The 26,017-nt window shown below is 38.1% G+C and overlaps 2 protein-coding genes across 3 annotated transcripts; both read right to left on the reverse strand.

Annotated features, from left to right (window-relative positions):
• Positions 1-466: 466 nt before the first annotated feature.
• On the reverse strand, positions 467-1,534 carry LOC121256488 (universal stress protein PHOS32-like). Its single transcript, XM_041157302.1, has 3 exons — positions 1,172-1,534; positions 979-1,070; positions 467-794 (listed from the first exon to the last, which is right to left on the reverse strand). Exons 1-3 carry the CDS (start codon positions 1,491-1,493, stop codon positions 510-512), a joined length of 699 nt encoding a protein of 232 aa, XP_041013236.1. The 5' UTR covers positions 1,494-1,534; the 3' UTR covers positions 467-509.
• Positions 1,535-9,768: 8,234 nt separating this feature from the next.
• Positions 9,769-24,154, reverse strand: LOC121256489 (agamous-like MADS-box protein AP1). Of its 2 annotated transcripts, none has more exons than XM_041157304.1 (8): positions 23,802-24,154; positions 11,744-11,825; positions 11,441-11,505; positions 11,188-11,287; positions 11,041-11,082; positions 10,751-10,792; positions 10,505-10,629; positions 9,769-10,147 (listed from the first exon to the last, which is right to left on the reverse strand). In XM_041157304.1, exons 1-8 carry the CDS (start codon positions 23,963-23,965, stop codon positions 10,129-10,131), a joined length of 639 nt encoding a protein of 212 aa, XP_041013238.1. In that variant the 5' UTR covers positions 23,966-24,154; the 3' UTR covers positions 9,769-10,128. The 2 variants fall into 2 exon arrangements, with proteins under 2 accessions (XP_041013238.1, XP_041013237.1); XM_041157303.1 differs by having other exon boundaries at positions 9,769-10,163; positions 23,802-24,150.
• Between the last annotated feature and the right edge of the window lie 1,863 nt (positions 24,155-26,017).

Below are 26,017 nucleotides of genomic sequence, written 5' to 3' on the forward strand. Positions count from 1 at the left end.
ACATAGCAGCAGCAGTCCTAGAACAACCATAGATGCTCTTTTCTCGCAAACTGAGAGTCTTACAAATTGGTTCGCTTTGGTTAAAACAATGTGGAAAACATCATAAAGTTGGTGACAACCAAGGACAGTTCCAGTTCCAGTTCCAGTTCCAGGTGGATCCAAAGTGTCCCCCAGACCTATCAAATTTTGGTTCCATGTGCCATCAAGCAAAATTGTAGCATCCGGAAGAGACCCTAAAGAAACCAAAGGGACCCCATCGTCTCTCCCTAAGCCATAATAGCCAAATGGCCTGAATAATGACACCACACGCCTTTTCACTCACACCCAATTCTCTTCTCCCTTCTTTTTTTTTTTTTTTTTCATTTTCTGAATATGGTTTATCATTTACAGACAATACGGAAACAATCATACAGTTTCATGTGGTAAGATTAGACTACACTTTTTTTTTTTTAATGATCACAAGACAAGGACAAATTAATATGCACTTATAATATGCACAGCTTAAACGCTTAAGCCAAGAGCCAGAAATCTTTCTGACGCTTGGTGGTGATCAAATACCCTCCAAGCTTCTTACTTTTCCTCCTCACTGCAATTGCCATGCAATCTGCATTTTGGATGCAGTACTCCACCACTCCCCCGGCGACCCGGTTGCCTGCCCACATCATCAGAAGACGCCATGTCGTGGAGCGTTTCTTCTGTCCTAACACCAGCATTGACACCCCCTGTTTTCTTGCTTCTTCCACTATTGTAGGTCCTTTGTCCTTCCCTTCCACAACTGCAACCTCAAGTTCCACCTACAAGGACCATTCACCACCAGCCACATGTCGTCATCAGATAAACGATGAAAATGTAAAAAGTACCATATGACTGGAAAAACAGTAAAGATAAAGCTGAATTTTGTTAGTCCATGGATAGAGCTTAATTACATGTATGCTACAAAAGTTCAGAATATCACAAGAGTTTTAGATTTATACCCACCTCAGGTTTCTTCGACTGACACATTTTTTTCAAAGAGTCGATAAATTCACAGGCCCTGGGAACAGTCTTCATGTTGGAACCTTGACTGGTGCCTGTTAGAAATATATCAAAACCATAATAATTTAATTTAGGTAATTAAATCAATCAACTTATATGGAATAACGAAAACTAATAAGAATAAGAAGACTCCTGCCTTGCTTAGAAGGCTTAGTTACACAGAGAAGAATTACTGTGTCCTGGCTCTGAACAGTATGAGAGAATGCCCACTGCAAAGCTCCCTTAGCTTCAAGGCTGGAATCAACCACAACCATTATTCTCCTGCTAATTACCAACCCGGGTTTCGCCCCATCACCAGATTTTTCTTCTTTGACATTGCCAGGACTCTCAATTTTTGTATCTGCTTTACCAGAACTGACAGTCTCAGGCTTGGATTGTGCTAGAGGGGAACGAACTCTAGCATGAGGCCTAATTCTGTTTAGGCAGAAACCAGGCAACCTAGTGCCTATTTTGGCCATCTTCTGGAGATGTGATCTTAAGTGAGGCACCAATAATTATAAGAAACAGAAGAACAGAATAGCAAATTTCTAGGTGTTTGGTCTGGTCCATGGTTTGATAGCTTTTATCTTTTACTTTCTTTAGCTCATAATCATGTCAGTTCTTTTGTTTCTTTTTTTTAATGTTCCCCTTGTGTGGGGGCTTGTTATTCCAGAACGTGCTTGTCATGAAGCCGTAGGCCCATCCCTCTTAATTCCAGCTGTGGAGTTGAGCAGCAGGGGGAATCTGGAATGCTTCTCTGATCAATTATATTGCTAAGTTACTTTTACTCTAATCGCTTAGTCGCCAAATGGTAATTATCTCTGACCACTATTCACAATTTCTGATATTTTTCTGCCTTTTTTTTTTTTTTTTTAACGGATAAGTGTCATAGCTCCAATTTTGACAATAACATATACGTTTGATGTCTTCTCTTCTCTTCCTCTTCTTCAAATGTGCCCACTAAAAATTAAAATAAATTAAGGAGATTATCAAGCAGATGCTGCCCATCCACTTTCGAATAGAATTCTGACCTATATATGTAAAACTTAGCTGTATCTGTTCGGCATTTGTTTTCACAAGTTGCCGTTTTTCTTTTTCTTTTTATTTATTTATTAATCTACTAGTTTCAGATTTTGGTGCATATACTAGAGTGTTAGTATATATGTTATGTGAGTCTCACATTGGTTGAGTAAGGCTCTTGTATATATAGTCTTTGACCTTGTATATATAGGCCACCTTATATAGCTCAATTAATATACAAAATTGATTAATACAATTCTAACATAGAGAGATCTTTATAACACTTTCCGGACACTAGGCGAATAAGAGGAGTTGAGATTTATTGCATTGTATTACTTTAGAAAAATAATTTTATTTGAAAACCTTTACATCAAATACCATCCATGTAATTGCTTGAGTCGGACCACCCGACCAAGTAATTGCCGGGCTTTGGGCCCTTTACTTCTGGAGGAGGCCCAAATCAATAATGTTTTGATGGATGGGGTTTGTAATGCCTATCATCAGTCATTATACCCCATATAAGAGATCAAAGTAGTAGGCAGGTACACTCAGCATGCTGTAAGGAAAGAAGCTCTAGTGTACATGCGGGGATTTAATTGCTAGGTGAACTAATAATTTCTTATTTCCTGCATGCAGGGCTTTTTACTTCATTGTTTAGTACAATAATCAATCCGGCCCATTTTTATTTTATTTAATTATATGAATTGTTTAAACTAGCGTGGCTCAAACGCTACATAGTCATCATTTCCAAATCGTAATGGAACCAAACACACAAATGTAATGATGTTTGGAACAGGACATGAGAATATATAAAGTGAGTAAGTTAACATATAAAAAGAACTAAAATTATGACAACTCGATCAAGAGCATTGAATATTATTGGTACTGATCAGCAGATTGCAGTCTATGGTAGCTGATAATTGCATGGCTCGGGGGCCCCTAATTGCTGTTTTTAGTTTGGAATCTGTAATGATCTCTATATGTTTTGATTCTTGAAGTAGAAATTGTCAAGCTGTCATCTAAGATATATCTTCATGATAATGTTGATGGGTAAGATGTCATCTCAGTCTCTCTCTCTCTCTCTCTCTCTCTCTCTCTCTCTCTCTCTCTCTCTCTCTCTCTCTCTCTCTCCAACCCTTTTTACTGCACGTTTTCTCATGTCAATATCGGTTTCCCCGTTGACAAAGGCTTTGTTTTGCATTGTCTTTCAAAACCCCATATAGTTGGGATGCCATTATTCTGTCTTCCTAACAGATGGTCCGATAACAAAATGTTTTAACCATAAATAATATTTTTTTATAAAAATAAATTTATAAATTAACGTAAGTTTGTAATAATTAAGTAGTAAGAATTGATAAACTTCACTTCGAGGGAAGGACCTCAAAAAAAAAAAAAAAATGGGAGAAGAAGAAGATTTAGAAAAATTCTTAATATCATGCATAGTACGTAAAACGGTTACTTTTCCTATATAAAGGGTATCAGTAACAAACTTAAGATATTTCTATTACAACTTGTGATAACATGGTCTCTAAACAACAGCCAATAAGAAAATGACTTCACTTACTCTATGACTACTACTTGAAATAAGCAACTACTACTAAATTAGCCTAGCGCACTTATTATTCTTCCGGCCCAGTCTTCCTCATCTCGTCCACAATACTTCAAGGTCCATGTCCAGAGTTCAAAGTCCATGTTCCATATATCCTGAACAACTTCACCCTTAACTCCTCTTAGTTTTGCTAATTGTTCAAAACTCTTGTCACATGTAACAGAGCCCCCTTCGTTTCAAACGCCTTGCCCACAAGGTGTGGGTAGGAGTTTTTTAACTGATGAAACCCTTCCCAAGTGGCGTCTTCATCCCTTTGCCCCTGTCATTGAACCAACATCTTCACTACAGGGAAACTCCCTTTCTTCTTGAGCCTCCTGTCTAAAATGGCTTCAGGCTTGAGTTTCAAAATCCCTAAGGCGTCCACCGGCAGCAGTGTGGGGATCGTTTGAACCAGATGCCCAACCTTCTTCTTTAGCAAGCTAACATGGAACATGGGGTGAACATGGGTTGACTCGGGAAGCCCTAGACGATATGCGACCTCCCCAACCCTCTCTGTGACTTGGTATGGGTCGTAAAATCGTGGTGACAGCTTGACATTCCTCCTCTGCGCTAGGAATTGCTGTTGGTAAGGCTGTAACCTCACGTACACCCAGTCCCCTACACTGAAAGTTCTCTCCTTTTGCTTCAAATTAGTATAACGTTTCATCCTCTCCTAGGCTTTTTGTAGGTTTTGCCTTAACAGTTGAAGAATTTGCTCACGTGATCTCAAGTTAGCATCCACTGCATCTACCAATCAAACTCCTTCTTGATAGCTAAGTAATTTTGGGTAGGGATAGCCGTAAAGGACTTCAAAAGGGGTGAGTTGGATTGACGAATGTTTGGTGGTATTGTACTACCATTCGGCTAAGGGAATCTAGAGGGCCCAATCTTTGGGTCTGTCTCCCATAAAGAATCGAGGGTAATTTTCTAAGGTTTTGTTGACAGCCTCCGTCTGACCATCGGATTGAGGGTGGTAGGCTGAACTGAAAGCCAACTGGACCCCTAACTGTTTGAACATCTCTCCCCAAAATTTGCTTGTGAAGGACTTATCTCTATCAGAGACTATAGAAGTAGGCATCCCATGCAGTTTGAAAACATGTTTGATGAATTTTTGGGCTAGGATAGAGGCTGTGTATTGGTGGGATAAGGGAATGAAGTGGTTTAATTTGGTTAAACGGTCAACTACTACTCGCAAGCAGTTGAATCCTTAGGAGGTAGGAAGTTCTTTGATAAAATCCATCGTAATGTTAGTCCAGGGTCTAAAAGGGATGGAAAGGGGCTGTAGTAACCCTCAAGAAGGTGTTCTCAGTTTTCACACACTGGCATGTGTCACAGCTACAAATAAATTCCTTCACTTTTGACCTTAGACCAGGCCAATAGAACTCTTCTAAACCTGTGGAGGGTTTTTTCAAAGCCTGAATGTCCTTCCACTGGACTGTTGTTCAGTAACTTCATTTTAAAGGGTTTGTCTTGGGCCACATAGAACATGTGTTTATAGTACAACAAGCCTTCCCTGAGTGAATAATGAGGACCCAGAGTCCCTTCCTTCCACCTTTTCAGCAAGGCTTGTAGGGTTGGGTTTGAGAGATACAACAACTGAAGTTCCTCTAGCAGCTCAAGAGATAGGGCTTTCACCTCTTAATTGCTGAAACTAAGGCTAGCAACTCATTTTCATAGGTCGACATGGCTAGAGCCCATCCTTTCAAGGCCTGGTTGAAATATGCTATAGGGTGTCCCTGCTGTGATAACACTGCTTCCACTGCTTTGCCTGATGCATCACATTCAATACAAAATGGTTGGCTACAATCAGGGAGAGCCAACACTGGGGGCTTCATTATAGTTGCCTTCAAACTCCGAAATGCCTCATCAGCCCGTGGGTTCCATTGAAACCCATTCTTTTTTAGAAGCTCGGTCAAAGGTGCTGTTATTCCACCATAACCTTTGATGAACCGTCTATAATACCCCGTGAGGCCTAAAAAGCCTCTTAGTGCCTTTTGTGTATTTGGTGATGGCCACTCCAACATTGCTCTGATCTTCTTAGGATCAGCTTTGACTCCTTGTGCTGAAATAAAATGCCCCAAATAGGCCACCTCCCGAGTTCCAAACTTGCACTTGGACATCTTGGCAAAAAGTTGGTGTTGCCTCAAGGTTTCCAAGGTAAGTTTGAGGTGCTGGAGGTGTTGTTATTCGTTTGAGCTGTACACTAAAATATTATAAAAAAAAAACCAAGATAAGCTTCTCGCTAAAATATACGACTGGTCATCCATGAAGTTCATTAGACTTTAAAATGTTGAGGGACCGTTACTCAAACCAAAAGGCATGACCAAGAACTCGTCATGGCCTTCATGAGTCCTAAAGGTTGTTTTGGGAATATCCTCTGGTTTGACACAAATCTGGTGGTAACTAGATCTCAAATCCAGCTTGAAAAAAAATGCTAGAGCCGCCCAAGTCATCTAAAAGTTCCCCAATCATAGGTATAAGGTATTTATCCTTAACCGTGGCACTGTTAAGGGCCCTATAATCCACACACAAATGCATGAACCATAAGCTTTTCTCACCAAAAGGGTAGGGGGAGAGTAAGGGCTATGGCTGGGCTATATCACACCAGTGGCCAAAAGTTCTTTGACAATTTTCTTCATCTTTTTTTTTTAAAAAGGGTAACGGTAACGTCTCACAGAAATAGGTTTAGTTCCAGGATGGAGGATTATTGAATGGTCATGGTTTCTATATGGGGTAGTGTTTTAGGTTCAGAAAATATGTCTTGGAACTGTTTGAGAAGTTTTTGGATGGTTGATTGAGGTGGTTGGTCTTAATTCCTTCCACTGTTTTGCAGAAACTAGAGCAGCACCCCTTTGTTTTCCAAGCTATTGGCAGCAGTTAAACTTCCTTTCTCAATCAATTTTGAATTTTCCAACCCTTTTAATAATATCTTCTATTATTCCAACACTAATTGCATAGTTAACTCCTGAAAATTCTAAAGTATGGAGCCTAATGTTTGAAGCCAAGCCGCCCCTAAGACCATATCGCACCCTGCCAAGCCTAGAACATAAGCCTCGGTTAAAAACTGAGTTCCCTATAGTTAATGGAACTTGTGTGACCTTTCCCTCACTTCCCACTATTTCTCCATTAGCTACATTCACTTGAACCCTAGCTGTCTCATCCAACTGTAGCACAGTTCTTTCCAAAACCCCCAGATCTAGAAAATCATGTGTGCTGCCCGTGCTGATCAACACAACCACTTCCACCCTACCAATAGTAGCCAAATCCTCATAGTTCTTGGGTTAACAAACCCCATGATGGCATGGAGTGAAATCTCTGGGTTGTCTTTAAGGACACTTAGATCTAGTTTCAGGCCTTCTTGAGTTCTCTCAACAACCTCCAACTCTGTAGGCACTTCTTATTGGTAAGAAAACGATTGTCCTAAACAACAACCAATAAGAAAACGATTTCACTTGACTTTATGACTACTACTTGAAATGAGCAACTACTACTATATTAGACTGACCCACTTATTATTCTCTAGGCCTAGTTTTCCTCATCCCGTCCACAATACTTTAAGGCCCATGTCGAAAGTTCAAAGCCTACATTCCATATATCCTGAACCACTTCACCCTTAGCTCCCCTCAGTTCTGCTAATTGTTCGAAATCCTTGTCACCTGTAATAGAATTATCGTGGTATATAAAATTATAAATTTATTTTTATTATAAAGTAAATTTAACGTATTACATCAAATCAAATCAATTTTTGAATTTATTTTTATAATATTTGTTTGTGACTGTAAAACTGAATTAGTAAAGACCAACATGCATGGCCAGCATGAACAAGAGATTGGTGATTGCCCTTACCGTTAACGCTTATCATTGCAGTAATAATGAAAAGGTGAAAATAGCACCTATGATATATATCAGATATGTCTTCAAGTCTCATAGAATGAATAGAATGTTAAGAGTACACAACAATGATATTTTCTTAATTGGATTAGTCATGCACAACATGGCTAGGCTGAATCTCGGCTCTTTGAAGGCCTCAGCTAGCCCAAATTACATCTGATGATATTCTTCAATTTATAGTACTGTCACGTGATGCTTGGCCATTCGGGTTTTGTTAGTATGTATATATATGCTACTTGCAAGGCAGTGGTTGTAAAAGTGCTTCATTCTACATAAAAAGGGAAATGAAACATATAGATATTTTTAAATATGCTGCTTTCAAACTATTTTTAAATATTTTTGTATCACATTCTTCATCCACTTAAAGAGAGAAACATACAGATATTTTTGGAAATAAATTATGAAACTAATTGTTATATTGGCTTTTGATCCGGCCTGACCTACTTACTAAGGTTTACTATATTTTGTAATATGGTTCAATGTACAGTTGTTGTAGTACCACTACATTGTATCTTCAATTATTATTTGATTAAAATCTTTTGACGTAAATCTTGTGTGATGTGTGATTGATTCCACTTTTTAGTTTATTTTTTTCTCTTACTGTTCCTAACAAATATTGCATATGAAGGTTTAAAACATTGAGTCTTCGAGATATCAATGGTCGTGATCTTCGAGATGATGAGGATTAGGCTTATTGAAAGGGCGGTCTTGGGGCCGACAAGTCTCTGAATGCCAATAACATTGAGTCTAGGGATCAGAGAGAGTTTCTCGTACCTGGAAGTTCCTATTTATACCAGTAGTCTGGGGGGCACAGATCATGTCTGCCCTCGTGGAGTTTATGTCTTTTGTACTGTTCTTTTTGTCAGAATCTTTTAATACGACGTGTCTCTGCGACAACGTCATTAATGTGGCATGTAGCTCGGGTAGTGGTGCTATTAATGCTGCGTGGTTCTCCGATTTACTTTACTTTTGGTGGTCCATCGATGTCCTCATGTCAGAGGATTAAGGGTTCTCCATCTTTCCCGTTTTGCCCTGTACAAGTCCATATAAGCGGAGTGTGGTCTGGCGACATCAGGCCTGTCCATCCCATCAACCATCATTGTTTACTTTTCCTTGTAGGCGACTTACTTTATGAGCAAGTTTGGGCCTTGGGGCGGGTATTGGGTCGAAGCCCAGTGGACTTGTGAAGTGGGGGGAATCCCTTTACAACTACAGTTTGAGGATGTTCTGCATTGAATTTACTAAGAGCATTAGTATTGGATTGGCTATCCAATTCTTCAAATTTTGATTAATATGTAACTTTTTCATTTTTAGCTAATCATTTAAAACTTGAAGTCTACATTGGATTAGTCATCACACTCTCAATCATAATAAAATATTATTATTTTTTTATTATTTATATTTTTTTAATTAATTTATATTTTATTTTTATAATCTTCAATAACCTCCAACAATCATATTCATTTTCATTTTCACAATCTAACAATCTATAATATAATAATCTCATATGTATATAGATGATAAAATCTCATATGAATAAAAATCTCATATTTATAATATAATAATCTCAAAAAATACTTTTAGACTTGCTATAGTTCTTTTCATATTTGAAAAGAAGAATGGATTTACTATAACTTATAGTTTGGATGAAAACAATTTAGCTAATTCAATGTGGAGCAAATATGGATGATATTTGCTAAATTTGAAGATGAAAAGGCATTTGGCTAATTCAATGCCAATGCTCTAAGTGAAGAGGACCTAGCTGTTATGCGTAGTCCATGAGCCAAATGTGTATATTCAGAAAGAAAAAATCTATTCATCATCTTAATTTTCATTATTCTCTCATCATTCCGTAATGTGACATTAGATCATGATAGGTCTGAATGTAGGATTATGAAGTTGCCTTAAAGCTTTCGCTTCTTTCTAATTTTATGGCATGAGAATCGTGTTGCTCCGTTATTTGGCAAGAGAGTCGTAGAGAAATTTCAAGAATGAGAAAATCTGGGTTACTTTATACATAATATTTCAGCTTCAAATTAAGAGGTGCACAAGTACTAGTATATATAATTAACATTTTGAAACATGATCATCATGCACGCATGCATGCACGCGGTTGGGAAATGAGAATCCATGAAACGGCCAGCTAGCTGCTATCCAACAGAATATTGCACGTATCTGCAGCTAGCTAGCTTCAAGTACTAGAACTACATATCCCATTTAATATATATAGTCCAAAATATTATAAGGTTTTCATATGATTATAAAATTCAATTCTACCAGCTTTTGGCAGAAAAGAATAAATATATAATAAGTGTATGTGCTACGAAAACACACAAATTAAAGAATAAAATGGGGAACCATATCGAGGTTTATGGTCTCCTCGATCAACGTTGGTTGCAGTACGTCTCAACGAGAGGGATACAATTTCATTAATTTAGCTCATATTATAATGAGTTTAATTAATGTCTCGAAACGGGGATAATATATTAGGTGGCAAGATCAGGATTCGGAACCACCTTACAAATTATATCTTTGTTCCCTGATCAGTTCACGAGGCAAAGCATCCGTGGTGACAGGAATAAATTGGTTCAAGAGACAGAGATCGAGCTCGTTCCTCATTTCTGACCGATCTTCCTGGTAATTAGTGCCACTGCATCAGACATCCCAAATATAACATCAATATGATGTTTTATATACCATTCTCTGACAGTAATAACGTCATGTGATCGATTAGGTTTTCCATACCCAAATGATGGAAGCCTACTAATTGAAACTGAAAGCATAAGAGATGACCCAGCTCGAGCTAGCAGGATGTTTTCATATGAGTTTTGGATGCAAGACAAGCATATGGAAGAGTGAAGTGCTGATGAAATAAGTTAAAGACTAACTGTTTTAATTATATGACAAACTGTTTGATTATTTTTGTACACAAATAAGTTAAAGACATTTGTGCTATGGAATAAAGCCTTAAATTATGTCAGAGAAGCTTACCCGATGTTCAAACAGGGAAGTGGCTGTGGTAGCAGGAACGTCGATGATGATCCATCAGGGCCATGCAGGTTTGGCTGCTCCCAGTGCGCCTGCTGCGCCACAGTAATTTTCTCCTTTTCTTTGATCTATTGAGAGAGAGAGAGAGAGAGAGAGATTAAGCAATTCCTATTATTAATTTGACTAAATCCCCTTTCAGTAGCAGCTAAAATGAAATTTGCTTGCATGAAAACATAACCGGCGGGTCACCTTCTTCGCTAGGATGCTATTCTGCTCCTGTATTGCCTTCTCCTGCATACAGTAAATTAGCACAATGCAGAGAGTCAGACTTTTGACAAATTTATACAGTGAAAAGTAGGTATGTAGGTCACGTAATTACAAGAATAATATCCCCAACATGGGACGTATATAAAAATTCAAAAAGTTCTTGGGTGATTTATAACCAACTGTGCTAAAGAGCCTTCAAGTAAAAAGGTGTGCAAAAATGCCAAGTGTTCTTGGTGATTTATAATGACCAAGATATGCCAAAAGTGCCTTGCCTTTCTCTGAAGATCGGATATGGACTTATTCATAAGTTGATTCTGTACGACAGAAGAGATTTCAGTACACCAAGCAGATAAAAATGCAGTATCATAAGTAGACTACATGCATCCATGGGAGGACGTAAAAAAATCAATATAGCATACTTTTTTTGATCGAATGTGTTTAAGCGCAACATCAAGCTGTTGCTCCAAGCTTTGTAGCTCTTTGAAACTTAACGATTCCAGATCATCTCCCAGATAACGCCTGAAGATTTTTACATAATTAACAACACCGTCGTTTAATATCTAATTAAGATGAAAAAAGGCTAAAAGGTACAAAATTCGGAGATCCGAAGTATAAATTTCTCTGACGTTTAAGAAAACGGAGACAAAGACAGGCGTGTAATCATCCTAGTACCTGTGGTTTCTTTGCAGAAGTTCGATCTTAGCCTTAAGTCTAGAAAACTCCATTGTCCAGTTGCCCTGCACGTACATGGAATTCAATACATGCAACAGCTCACAAAGTTCAATCTGACTAACATGCCAAAGATATATAATGTTATATATGCATTGAGAACTACGTACGTACACACCTTAAAAATGGACAGAAACAGCCGATTCTCAGACAGAGATATGACTAAATGTATAATTTTTTCTTTTTTTTTTTTTGGTGATAAGTAGATCAGATGAGTACTGCTTGTACATAAATGGCATGACAAACCTGAAATTCGGAATCAGTACTTCCGTCTACCTGTCTCTCCGCATAAGAGTAGCTCTCATAACGCTCAAGTATATTCTCCATGCTATTACCAAAATGAATAAGATGTTAATATCCAGAACTATTAATATTACTCAAACAAAAACCTCCGGTAACTGATCATGATTTGGGAACATTTGGTTATAAGTCACAACAAAAAAGGTTGCATGGGAGACTTGGAAATTAAGCATTCAAGAGACACATTTATTCTAGGTGAAATATCAGCTCAGCAGTTTCTTTTAACGTTAATTAAGAAGCTAATTCATATATATATATATATATATATATGCATAAAAATGCAACCTTTACAATTCCGCATATATAGCCATTTCCAAGATGAAGTTTCTCGAGGCCACCAATATCAAGTAGCATATAATGTCAGTAAAACCATTTAATTAAGCTAGCCAATTTTCACTTGCCAAAGTGCTGCTATATTAGGATTCGATCCCAAGACATGACCACTGTGTCTTACATACAGTAAGATCAAAATCATATGGTCATCATGTATGTTAACCTAAGAGAAGAAAAACAAAAGTTGCAACATTTGTGTTTGATTAATGTTCATCAACCACTTGATGTTAGAAAATTCTTTGAGTAAAAAAACTGGCAAGAGAGATCACGATAACCTAATCACTATGCCTAATCACTATGTCCACAAGCCCATGTGTGATATGGCAGGAGTCACAATGCCGGGGTGCTAGCAACTTGGGTTACACACGCCCAACATAATCATGTGCAAGTGTGTGTACGAGCATGCAATATATGTGTACAATTATAATGCAGCAAAAAATAAAAAGGCAGTATGAAATACTAAAAGTACTAGAAATCTAAATTACAACCCAACAAGGAAATATATCATAAAGTTAATATAGTCGAGTTGAGCGTGCGGTCCTTAACGAGCTTTAGTCGAGTCGAGTCGAGTTTTGTTAGGTATGAGTTATTTACTAATTGAGCGAATATATGCTTTTATGGGTGAGCTTTTTTTTTACACTGGTTGAGTTCGATTCGAGTTTAACCGGGCGACTACCGAGCGGACTATCAAACAGATTGGTTAATTTACTGCCCTACCTCTAGCCCCCACTAGCATAGGGGCCACAGAGTCGTACAGAGAGCGTTACTGTCTTGGCCGAGCCTGTTGTCGCCCGGTGATAGCCCAGGGGGCGTCACTCAGTTTTATATGCTCCAAAGGGACCAAATAAGCTTCTCTGAGATAATGTCCATCTCGGGTTGGGGTCGTGATACACACACATCCGCAAAATACACCCTCTAATCATTTGACACAAAAACTTAATTTTCCAATTCACGACACAAATACAAGCAGGGCACAATAATAATAATGACAGATAATAGTGAAAATGTAACTATGCAATAGACACTTATTGGATGGCATGGCATGGCATAATACAATATAACAAACAAGACACATATTTCATAGTTTTCACAGTTTCATAGAGTCTGGTTTTCCACAACTACATGCAATTTCTAACACTCCACCCAGCCCTAGGCCAACAATCCACACCAACTACAAATGTGTTTCCTAACACCTCTCAGGCTCGAGCCACTTAACCAATCACATTTACACTACAACAAACACAAGACCAACATTTCCATTGTCATTATTTCTAGGGTCAGTCCAAATTTTACTTACTATGTAGTATGGAAAACTCGCATAGTACGAAAAACTTTGGATGATCCAGCGTGTCGTCGAAGGGATCTCGCAAGTGTTTGTGCGTGCGCATGCGCATGCGCATTGAATGGTAGTAGCGGCAGTGGCTGTGCATGGTAGTGGAGATGAGCTGGGCAGAATAGTGGGGCTAATGGCTATGTTACTTTAAGGGGTGACAGATCTGATGTGGTAGAGATGAAGGAAAATTTCCTCCTAGTGGAGGGTGGCGGTGGAGCAAAACCCATAAATGGGTTTTAGCCCACGGGTTGTAGTGAAACTAAGGGAGGAGGAGGAGGGGAAATGAGAGGGGTGGTCGAATGACCATTGAGATGTGGTTGGAAGCAGGAGCTTGCGAAGGTGCATGGCAGCGCTAGGGGAAAAATTGCCTAAAACCTACGGGAAGGTAGATCGGAGGGAGAGGAAGATAAATGGAGGAGGTTTTGAGGCAGGATGAAAGGCTTGGAGGTTGTGTTTTCAAATGAGGGAGGTCCGACCTATTTATAGGCTGTGGGTTGGGGCTTAGGGAATGTGGTTGTGACTGCGATTGGTGGTGCGGGACTATGGGAGGAAGTCAAGCATCACACACGTGGCAGGAGACGGTTGGCGTGCAACTGCTATGGCCGAAGCTTCACGTGTTGATAGAGAAGAGAGGCGCGGGCTGGGCGAAAGGAATGGTGGTGGCAGACAGGAGAGAGGGGCTACTACTTGGAGGACACGTGGTGATGGCATGGTGGTGACACTGACGGCAATACACATGGGTTGCAGTAAGGGTTGGGCTTCCTCTTCACACTTCATGGGCTAGGCCCGAATTCTAATACCACCCAACACAAAATATTTCAGCCCAATGCACACAAGTTAAAGAATCCACTTCACAACCATCTTGGGCTCCATCTCCACCAAAGAAAAACACACAAAGGAAAGGGAAAGAAGTAAAAATAAAGTAAAAAGTCTTTTGGGCTACACATATCTAATTCGGGAGGAAGAAGGGACATTAATTACTGGCAGTGGCTGAATCAGTGGTCACAAAAACCATCAGTGTATGTATATAGCAGCAGAAAAAAACAAAAAAAAACCACCACTATTAGTAATTCTATAAGGTACTTATATAATACATTTATATGCATTTATATAACACATGATATGCATCTCTCTCTCTCTCTCTCTATATATATATATATGCAAAATATATTCATAGAATAATTAATATGGTCATACACAAAATAATTAACGACGATTAATAAGTAAGTGATAATGTCTACTCCCATTCCTTTAGAAATGCGAATGCCATGTATATACCCATGCATCCACCCATAAGAAGTTTTAAATATTTTGAATACTTTTGTTTTTAATATTTCTAGTTTTGTGTCTAATTTTAATCATTTAATATTTATTTTGCTTGAAAATACTTTAAGGCGCATTAAATATTTTGTATTATTCCTGATCTACACAAAGAATAGCTATTGGTCATCAGGAATAGCTAGCTATTCCTCAAATAAAGAATGACTAATAGCTAATGATCCTCATAAAAATATTTAATGTTATTAAAAACAAATGAATGTTAAGTAAGCTGATAAACTAAAGTACTCTTTTATATATGGTATTCAATACTAGTATATATATATATATATATATATATATATATATATATATATATATATTACTTGCCAAACTATCATATATATGCACTGCGTATATGATCAGTTTCTAGAGCGTTGTTATAGACATACCCCAACAATCTTCCTGAATAATGACACTCAATCCCATGACCTCTTGCTATATATGATATATATTACTTGCCAAACTATGAGTTACCAATTAATTATCTTGGCCTATAGGCATGTTTTTAGAGCATGCAGTTGTGAGAGCAATTTTGTAGATACCGAAACAAGTAAGAGTAGCCGTTTCAATCTAGGGGTCTATTTTACTAATAATCAAGTAATTGTTCCCTATCCATGTCATTTTTCAAGCCTCTAACGACATCATTTGATTTAGAGATCAGACCTACGTACTAGACTAGATCTCCTATTTCAGATCATTTCATTGCATTCTTCTTTCCCTTGCACCAATATAATCTTGTCAAAGTGCTCTTATAACCTCTCAAATATTAGTTTGTCATTTGATCTCCTATGATCACCATCCCAGCTAATTGTCACATCAAAAAGTGAAGACTTTGCAATACTTGAAAAGAAAGTCCATAGCATCATGCTTTAATTGTTTCTTTCAAATTGTCATGTTTAAGAGGTTTTGGGGCCAAATGATTCTTGAACTCAAATTACTTTACGCAATCAATGTGATAACCCTTGATTTTGGAGCATATCAGGTATTGGGAAGATCCATAGTGTTAGGCTTGATTATGTATCATGTTCTTCGTAAGAATCTATGGAAAATGGATTGAACCTCTTATCTAACCCAAATTACCACCAACTTTTCAAGTTGCCCTCTAAAATAACAAAATCAACAATATGGTACAAAAATTACCAACATGTTTAAATTTGCATCCTCAGTCAATGCAAATTGATGCAAATTGAGCCCTTTATAAGTATAATGAAAACCTAAATTGCTAGTGAATTGTCTAAAATACTCTATTAAAATTTAACAATTAAAAATAAAGAATAACAAAAAACAAGAAAAAGGCTAACCACAAGAAGTAACCCTCTGTGACAATGGCTAGGGTATGTCCTCATTGACCTGCATCCTGTTAGGCTTTAGTGGCTTCTTCCCCCTTAGTGGCCAAGATTGGTGGACCAACCTAGGCCATCCATGGGATAGCCAACAAAATCCACCCAATTTGAGTGATATATTTTCTCAAAATAAAATTTGTATTATTTTAATTAGTCTTTATTATTGTATTATTGCTTTTGTTTATGTTAAACCTCAACTAGGGCATTCTAGATGATTCACTAGAAAAACTAGGATTTTGTGGATAAATGGATCAATTGTATTATCCTAGCCCCTCATATATTTGTGTCTCATTACACACAAATTGCTCGTTTGCATTCCTTTATCCTATTAAGAAACCTTATAAAGTTCCCTATCTACCAATGCACATAAAATTCTACTCAACTTAAGGATCCCCTAAACGCAAATATGATAAAATCTTCAAGCGACTTAACACTGAATTATTTATCAAAACAAAGAGTTGCACCGTAAAGATCACTTTACCACAAGTCACATCTTCTCAACAAATATAACAAAAATCTCCAAATTGACTTGTTCATAAACCTTATCTAAATCCGCATTACATAACCTAGATAGGACTAAGAGTACGGGACGCATGGGCCCCGTTGCTTGGCACATTTGGCTACCCTTAGTGATAACAGGCACACAACTCGTGCTCCCACCCCTAATGTTAGGTTGGGTGAAAGGTGGGAGGTACCTCACCCACCTACCCACATAAAAAATAATATGTATATAAACCTTAAACAAAAAACCCTAATCATTTTACAATTTCTTCTCCCTTCCCCCTTTCTATCTATCTCTCTTATTCTTCCTCCCTTTCCCTTCTTCGTTTCTTCCACTCTCTGTGTTCTATCTTCTTTCTACACACTTCTCTTCTTTGTTTTCTTCTTCTTTTTCCCTTTCCTCTAGGGGTACTACCCTCACCCCTCAGATGGGTGGCCTCCGAACCCACCCCCATCCTCAGCACGGGTGGCGGCGAGGGGGGTGAGTTCGGGTAATGGGCCCCGGCTCCACCCCAGTGGGCAGGTGCTCTCATCTGGATGTCGGGGGCAAATTGAAACCACCACTGTCGCCCAACACTATATCTTTTACAAAAAAATCCAACAAAACCACACAAAGCAAACTTATAGATCTTACAAATCCAAAAAAAAAAAAAAAAAAAAAACTTACAGATCATCAAACAAAACAAACTTCCATATCAGAAAAATCTCACAAATCCAACAAAAAATCAAAACAAACTTATAAAATTAAAAATCAAACAAACAAATAAACAAAACGAAGTAGTAATTGGCGTATAGTATCTTCATATATGTGCACATACCATCTATGCATAGACCCATGGGCCATGATCGCGGGATGGGTTATTAAGATCTTTAGAGATATGCGGATAGATCCATATGGCCCATGGTTCCGATCGTGGGTCACTAAACTCGCAGACCCAATCGGGGATCCCTAACAAAATATCATCCACGACAATGTAAAGCTATATAGAACTCGCAGTTGCTAGTCGTGGCCCACGACAACGGAGAGAAGTTTTATGCTAGCTTAAAGGAGGAGGAGAAGAAGAAGGAGTGAAGATGGATGAGAAGAGAAATGAGAGAGAAAAGAGGATGGTGGCCACTGGCACTGTGGCGTGAAAGTATAAAAGGAAGGTGGAGAAGAGAAGAGGGGAAAATTGAGGACAATGACTGAGAAGTGAGAATGAGAGAAGTGAGAGAGGAGAGAGAAAAAGACAGAGAGAGTAATATTTATAGGTAGGGTTTTTTTTTCCCTTAACATATATGATATTATGATTTATATTATTAATGAAGTCATTTCATTATAGACCTAATTATATATAATGGACCAAGAGGACAGGGGAAAGCCAGGGGGCCTGGGCCTTGTCCTTATCCCCTGGCCCTTAACACTGTGCAGGTGGATTCCCTTGCCTATTGGTGGAGGGGGCCGGATGGGGCCCCACCCACCACCCTTACTAGTTTCTTCTCCTCTTTGTTCTTATATCACCTCCAACGCAAGGCTCATCACCTCTAACAATTGTGTGGCCAATATGGATCATTTCATCTCCATACACTTGACAACATTATGGACTCTCATACTTAGACCCATGACACTATTGTGAGTTTATGATTCGTATATACCAATTCTTTAGGTCTAGTTTATTCTAATCATATTTGTGTATTTTTAGATGGTTTTTGTAAATTGTGTTTGGTGTGTTGGATTGTTGATTTTTTTTTAACTTGTGGATTGTGCATTGTGGCTTGGTAAGTTTGCCAACCAAAGTAGTGAGAGCAGATAGATAGTGGGTATGAATAAGGCAAAAGTTGATGGCAGAATAGCCACTCCTACCTAGGCAGGAGTGGGTGGGGAGGGTTTTTACCCTCCCACTTAGCACTCTTACCTAGGATCTCTAAACGAACTTTTCTACTTACACACTCATTGACAATCATGTCCAAACCTACATCTATCTCTACCTAATGAATACTTTCTTGGCTATAGGGTTTTTCTTCTCTGGCATTGCTTTTATCCTGTTTGCTAAGACACTTGAAAATGATCATGTAAACAATTCCCACAAGACTAATGGGCAAAACATACTTAATCTTCACGATCTTTGTTTTTGTGGAAATAAGTGCTATAAACATAGCATTAAGGCTTCTCTCAAACTTACCCGAGACATGAAACTTATGGGAAATACTGATTAAGTCTACCTTGGTTCCTACCCAATTCTTTTGAAAATGTAGACAAGCCATCTAGAGTAGGTGCCTTCTGATCATTTAAGGCTTGCAATATTTGATCAAGGACCTCTTTTTCCTTAAACTCTCATTTCATCCACATGGTTTTCTTCACCACAAAATTAGAATCGAAATTGAGACCATCCAACATACCATGCCAGCTAAACTGTTCAAAATAAAGATAAGAGGTAATATTGTACGCTAAGCTCTCTTAATTTCTTGTGTAGGGCTTGAAGATATTGTGTTAATTATTTATTACCAGGGATTCAATGAAATTATTCCTTCTGTTTGAACTTGTCCATCCATGGATAACTTAGAGGATGCTAGAGGAATGAGATGAGATGATGATTTTGTGAATAGTAATAAGATGGTTTGTGAGTAGTAGTGATATAGTTTGAATTAAATATTTATTGGGTGTTGGGAAAAGAGAACGAAAAAGTTGAATAAAGAATATTATAAAATTATAATATTATTAGAATATAATTATTTAATATTATTTTTATTTTAAAATTTGAAAAAGTTGAATTGTATTGTGTATTTTGTTTGGAAGTTTAGGAAAGTTGTAATGATTAACTTGAAAAAATTGTCATGACTATTTTGAAAGTATTTGTAAAAAAAATAAGATGAGATGAGATGAGAAGATATGAAAATTATTTCCGAACAACCTCTTAGTATTTATGTCACCTTCCCTCGATTATGGTGTACTTGGGATTTGTGTCCAACGACTTACTCCATATACAAGGGTCGTCTCATCTAGTTCTTTACTGACACCCTTCTTTGATCATGACCCTTCTCTAATATAATGCTCTTTGTTTAGAAATTGAGTCAAGGGATCGATGAAGGGTTGAATATTTACTGCTGTTTTATAGGTGAAGACCCCTCTAGTTCTACAATGATTTTACATCTCTTTTGGATTTATCTTCACATACATGTTATTAAATAAACACATATCGAGATATCATTCCAAATTTAGAAGACACCTAAAAAAGCATAATCAAAACGACATTTTTCTGTCCAAATCTTCAAATTTTCTGATTAAAATGGAATATATATGATCATAAACTACTCTAGTATGCCATTTCTCTTTATTAATTATTGAAGACACCTATCACGAATACTTCAACTCTCTCGATAATTAAGGAAGTGTCACATGATTATATATATATATATATATTCCAATGAAGCAGCCTTGCATTAATTAATCGTGCTATGATAAAGTGGAGTGGGGATTCATACAATCTGTTATGGAGGTCATGGGATTTCATCAAAAATTTATTGCCTTGATCATGTGTTGTGTACAGTCAGTGTCATTTTCAGTGTTGATAAATGGGGAAGCTAAGGGCCCTATAGTTCCTTCTAGGGGTTTAAGACAAGGGAACCCACTGTCCCTTATCTTTTTCTCCTTTATACTGAGGGTTTGATTTCTCTTTTGAGAAATGTTCAGCTGAGGAAGGATATTTCTGAAATTTAAATATGCAGAGGGGCTCCCAATATAAACCATTTGCTTTTTGTGGATGATAGCCTTATTTTTTGTTGAGCTGATGTGGAGGAGAATAAAAGAATCCAAGATTTGTTGGCAAAGTATGAAGCTGTTTCTGGGCAGAAAATAAATAAGGATAAGACTACTATTGTTTTTAGCAGGAATCTAAGTGTGGATATAAAGACTAAGATCAAATTCTTGTGGAGTAACTGTGAGATCCAACAATATGAGAAATATCTTGGGCTTCCACCTGTCATTAGGAGGTCTAAGAGTAGGGCTTTTCAATCTATAAAATAGAGAGTGTGGCATAAACTTCAATCTTGGAAAGAAAAATTATTGTCACAAGGGGGAAATGAGATCTCATTAAAAGTTGTAGCTCTTTCTATTCCTACATATACAATGAGTTATTTCCTTCTTCCTTCTAGTTTGTGTGTTGAGTTGGAAAGTATGATGTCCAGATTTTGGTGGGGCCAAAAGGGTAATGAGAGAAAGATTCATTGAGGTAGTTGGGCTAAGATGTGTCAGAGGAAGGCTCTGGGTGGGATGGGGTTTAAGGATCTTAGGAGTTTCAATTTAACACTATTTGCAAAACAAGGTTGGCGGATGTCTCAAGATGAGAGTTCTCTACTGCACAGGGTACTAAAGGCAAAATATTTTCCTCATAGTAGCTTCATGAAAGAAGGGTTGGGTAGAAGTCCCTCTTACACTTGGAGGGGCATTTGGGAGGCTCGAAAATGGCTTGGGGCAGGGTGTAAGTGGAGTATTGGAAATGGCAAGTCAGTGAGTATTTGGCACGATCAATGGATTCCAGGACATCTCTCTTTATTGTAGGAAGGGATTGGGATGGTGGAAGGCTCAAGGGCTGATACGGTTGACTCACTCTTTGTGGATAATGAGAAGGTGTGGGATATCAACAAACTTAGATCTCTCTTCAATCCAAGTATAGTGGCTGACATTCTGAAAGTGTTCTTATGCCCTACTGATATGTAAGATAAAATGGTTTGGTCTAATGAAAGGAGTGGTCAGTTCAGTGTAAGAAGTTGCTACAGATATATTTACTCTGGGCTTGGTACCCAGATTGCAGAAGCTTCTAATCGACAAACTCAGCACGTATTTTGGAAGTGTTTGTGGAAGATGAGAGTTTCCAATAAGGTTAAAATTTTTGCTTGGTGTGCCTGTAAAGATGGTTTACCAACTGGGCAGAAGTTAGTGAAAAAACATGTTTTATCTGATGGCATATGTAGTCTTGGTCTCTTAGAAGTTGAAACACTTACACATGCTGTGATGAGTTGCAGCTCCATTCAACATATCTGGGGGATGTATTTACCAGAAGTTTCTATTGATCCTTAATAGTCTGTTCTGGACATGGCCTTGCGGATATGTGATAGAAAACTACATGATAAGTTGGCACTTTTCTTTGTTCTGATGTGGAGTTTCTGGTTTCACAGAAATAAGTTTGTGCATGAGAAGATGCTCCTAACTCCAAAGCAGGTTGCAAGAAATGCTTTGACTTTGCTACACAGTTTTGATAAAGTACGTCAGAAAAATTGCTCCCAACTTCAGACACATTACAAATAGCAACACCCTCCTATGGATTGGCTGGAGCTTAATGTTGATGGTGCAGTATTTACTGAGCTGGGGCGGACTAGAGTTGGTGCTATTCTACGGGATGCAACAGGAAAGGTTCTAATGGCAGCATGCAGATCTGAGTATGAGGTTGAAGGCATAGAGGCTATAGAACTTTTGGCTATATTCCGAGGTATGCAATTATGTGCTACAATGGGGATTTCAAAACTTGTGGTGGAGAGTGATTGCTTGATCATTGTTGAAGCTCTACAGAATGATAGTATGAATAACTCTATGCTGGGTGTGTTATACCAGGAAATTAAAAAACTGTCTTCTTGTTTTGGATCTTGTAGCTTTTCACTTGTATATCGGGAGGGGAATATGGTAGCTCATAAGTTGGCTAGGAATGCTTTCAATGTTGAAAGTATTAATATATGGTGGGATTGTATTCCAGACTGTATTTCTCAAGTCGTATGGTTTGATAATTGTCTATAATCAGGTTTCCAGTTGATTAATGAAATTATCTTTTCTATCAAAAAAAAATTAATCGTGCTATTTCCCATAACACGAGATGGTTAGGACTCTGTAAAATCACCACTTGTTCCAAAAGCTTAAGCTGATTGAAAGATGTAGATTTTATCATTTATTTTATATCTTAATACTCTCCTCACGTGTGGGCTAGACTCTCCCTCAATGAGTGGCCCAACACGTGAAATATTTAATTAAATGAGATATAGTGTAGAGTCAGGGTTCGAACTCAGGACTTCTGCTCTGATACCATGTGAAATCACCACTTGTTCCAAAAGCTTAAGCTGATAGAAAGATGTAGATTTTATTATTTATTTTATATCTTAATAGACTCGACGTCCCAAGCAAGATGTCAACTTACTATGTCGAATTAGTAGCTCTAAGAAGTCATTAAATCTGGAATAATCATATTCTTTTTTTAATGTAATATTCTTTTTTGGGTTGCATTAAAAATACCAGGAAATTTCACCTATCTAGCTACTTTGAGTCGTGCATGTACTCGTACTCATGAACTTAAATATATGTATATTTGTATGATGCATATGCATATTATATTATATATTCACAGATACGTACAAAATATATGAATCTCCAGGCCATGTGTTGCACCAATTAGGTATTATAAATTACTTACCACTTTCTTTTTATTGTTTTTAGTGTGTGTGTGTATATATATATATAGCACTGTACATTGATATTTGTGAAACCAAAAATAGACTTGCTCTAAGTCCCGGAGACGTTCAAGGTCTCCTCTAGTCAGTTAGAATAATTAAGGCTTCAGAATCCGGCCAAGCTAGCTAGTGCTTGTGAACTGTATATATTATTATTATAATATAAATTTTCAAGTAATAAAACGATTTAACTGCGATCTGCAGCTAACTCCGCAGGAAAAACCAGCATGCATAAGCGAGTAGTACTGCAATAACTGTTAGCATCAAACACCGTAAGAAATCAGTCTAATATCTTTTACACACCAAACCAAAAGTAATATTCTAGCATATATATATACTATCTTAATTACCTAAATGGTCTACATGAGAGAGATAAGGGCACGAAATAGAAACATTCTTCACAGCAGAAAAAGACAATATAGCTACAGATCAGTTCAAGAGCTTTCTAGCTAGTAGTACTGAAGATAAAGCTGACACAAAAAGTACGAAGAAAATGGACTATCATGCTAAGGGGAAGGAAGGACAAATGAAACAGGAAAACCACAAAGGAAGAAGCGAGCATGACCGACTGCATGCAGGCAGGGTATCTATTTTTCATTTTTTGTTTGGTTCTTTTCGAAAGCACATGAGAAAATGGCCGGACGAGTGCTATTATTTATGAGGAAAAAAGTCTAAAAAGAAGTAGAAGTAGAATCGAACGTACCAAGAACCAGTGGCGTACTCAGAAAGCTTCCCCTTGTGGGAGAAGACAATCAAACCAACCTCAGCATCACACAACACAGAGATCTCATGTGCTTTCTTCAGCAGCCCACCTCGCCTTTTGGAAAAAGTAACCTGGCGGTTGATTTTGTTCTCTATCAGCTTCATCTGAACCCTACCCTCCCCATCTGATCTATCTCTTTCTCAAGCAAAGGAAAACAACAACCAAGAAATTCCCAGAAAAGGATGGAAACTGAAACTAGAAGAGAGAGAGAGAATCAAGGGCTTTCCATCTTGCCAAATGTGAAAGGTTTAAGAAAACCATGTTGCATATATATAGAAGAAAGAGAAGCGTCAATGGAACAAAGCAGAAAAGCGAGTCGAGGTGTGGATACCAAGTGGTTTTGAAAAAACCAGTACTGTAGTTTTTAGGGATACGTTGTCGACTTGCGATTGGTGGAGTGTACTGGAGTCGTTAAGTGACTGGTGTCGGGACCTCACTCTTTAAATAAAGTAGAAGTCTTTGTCCACCCAATTGAAGCCTCACAGTAGATGCTGTTGACGGCGCCCCCCGTGTTAAACTTTCTAAAATATGAACTTTTTTATTTCAGAAACTTATTTTTACAATGAAAGAATTGGTAAATATATAGATACATGAGGCAATGCTTGCTACAGTAACAAATAAAATATGGAAAGAATGTACAATGGCTAATTTTCTGAAATCATGGTGTTGTTGATGTTGTGCTAGTTGTGATCCGTGTGATCCTATTAATACTCCCCTCAAGTTGGCACATGGAGATCCGTAATGCCCAAACTTCCATGAAAAATGATGAAAGAGTTCCCGTCCTAATGCTTTGGTAAGTGTATCGGCAATTTGCCGATGTGAGGAGGTATGAACGGCTGTAAGGAGGCCTGACCAGATCTTGTCATGAACAATGTTACAGTCAATCTCAATAGGTTTGGTGCATTCATGAAACACAAGATTGTGAGTGATGTGGAGAGTAGATTGATTGTCATAATGTAAGCTGATGGGCTTAGAATGAGGAACATCAAGATCAGTGAGGAGCTGCTTCAACCAGGTGAGTTCGTAAATGGTGACAGCCATGGCGTGGTATTCAACTTCAGCAAAAGAAAGTGTCATTGTCATCTGTTTCTTTGTGCGCCAGGAAATAGGGCTCGTGCCTAGCTGAATAAAGTATCCTGTAGTGGAGCGACAAGTGGTGGGACAACTGGCCCAATCCAAATCAGTGTAGGCAGTAACATGTAAACCACTGGAGGAGGAAAAAAGAATGCCTTGTCCCATATTGCCTTTGATGTAACAAAGAATACGAGTAGCAGCTTGCAGGTGGGGAACACGGGGAGCATGCATAAACTGACTGAGAATGTTCACTGCAAATACAATATCAGGGTGTGTGATAGTCAGGTAGATGAGAGTCCAACAAGTCGTTGATAGGTACAAGGATTGGGAAGAAGAGGGTCGTCACGATTGATGAGCTTCAAGTTTTGTTTCATGGGAAAATGGGTGATCCGAGCACCAAGTTGCCCACGGTCAGATAAAATATCAAGAGCATATTTTTGTTGATTGAGTAAGATGCCTTGCGGAGAAAGACCAACTTCGAGACCAAGCAAATATTTACGAGGACTGAGATCTTTAGTTTTGAAGTGTGTAGAGAGAACGCCTTTGAAAAACTCAATTTGTGAGAGATCATTGCTAGCAACCAGAATATCATCAATATAGACGAGAACAATAGTGACACTGGTCGAAGTGACCAAGGTGAATAAAGAATGATCGGCCTGAGATTGAGAAAAACCTGTTGTAAGAAGCACAATGGTTAGTTTAAAAAACTAGTTGCGGGATGCTTGTTTGAGATTGTAAAGAGATTTGCGGAGACGGCAGAAATAGGTCTCCCACTTAGGACAGTAATCGAGAGGAGCTGTCACGTATACTTTCTCATCAAGATCACCATGTAAAAAAATATTGTTGACGTTAAGTTGATGGATGATCCATTATTGATAGCCAACAAACGTCGAACAGTGGTCATTTTGGCAACAAGGGCAAAAGTCTCATGATAGCCGAGGCCTTCAATTTGAGCGTAGCCTTTTGCTACTAACCAAGCTTTGTATATTTTGATGGAGCCATCCGCTTTGATCTTAGTTTAACAGACTCATTTGCAACGAATGTGTTTCTTACCAGGAAGTAGTGGCTCAAGTGTCCAAGTT

This window comes from Juglans microcarpa x Juglans regia, chromosome 3D (assembly GCF_004785595.1).
Source record: "Juglans microcarpa x Juglans regia isolate MS1-56 chromosome 3D, Jm3101_v1.0, whole genome shotgun sequence".
NCBI classification, from domain to species: domain Eukaryota; kingdom Viridiplantae; phylum Streptophyta; class Magnoliopsida; order Fagales; family Juglandaceae; genus Juglans; species Juglans microcarpa x Juglans regia.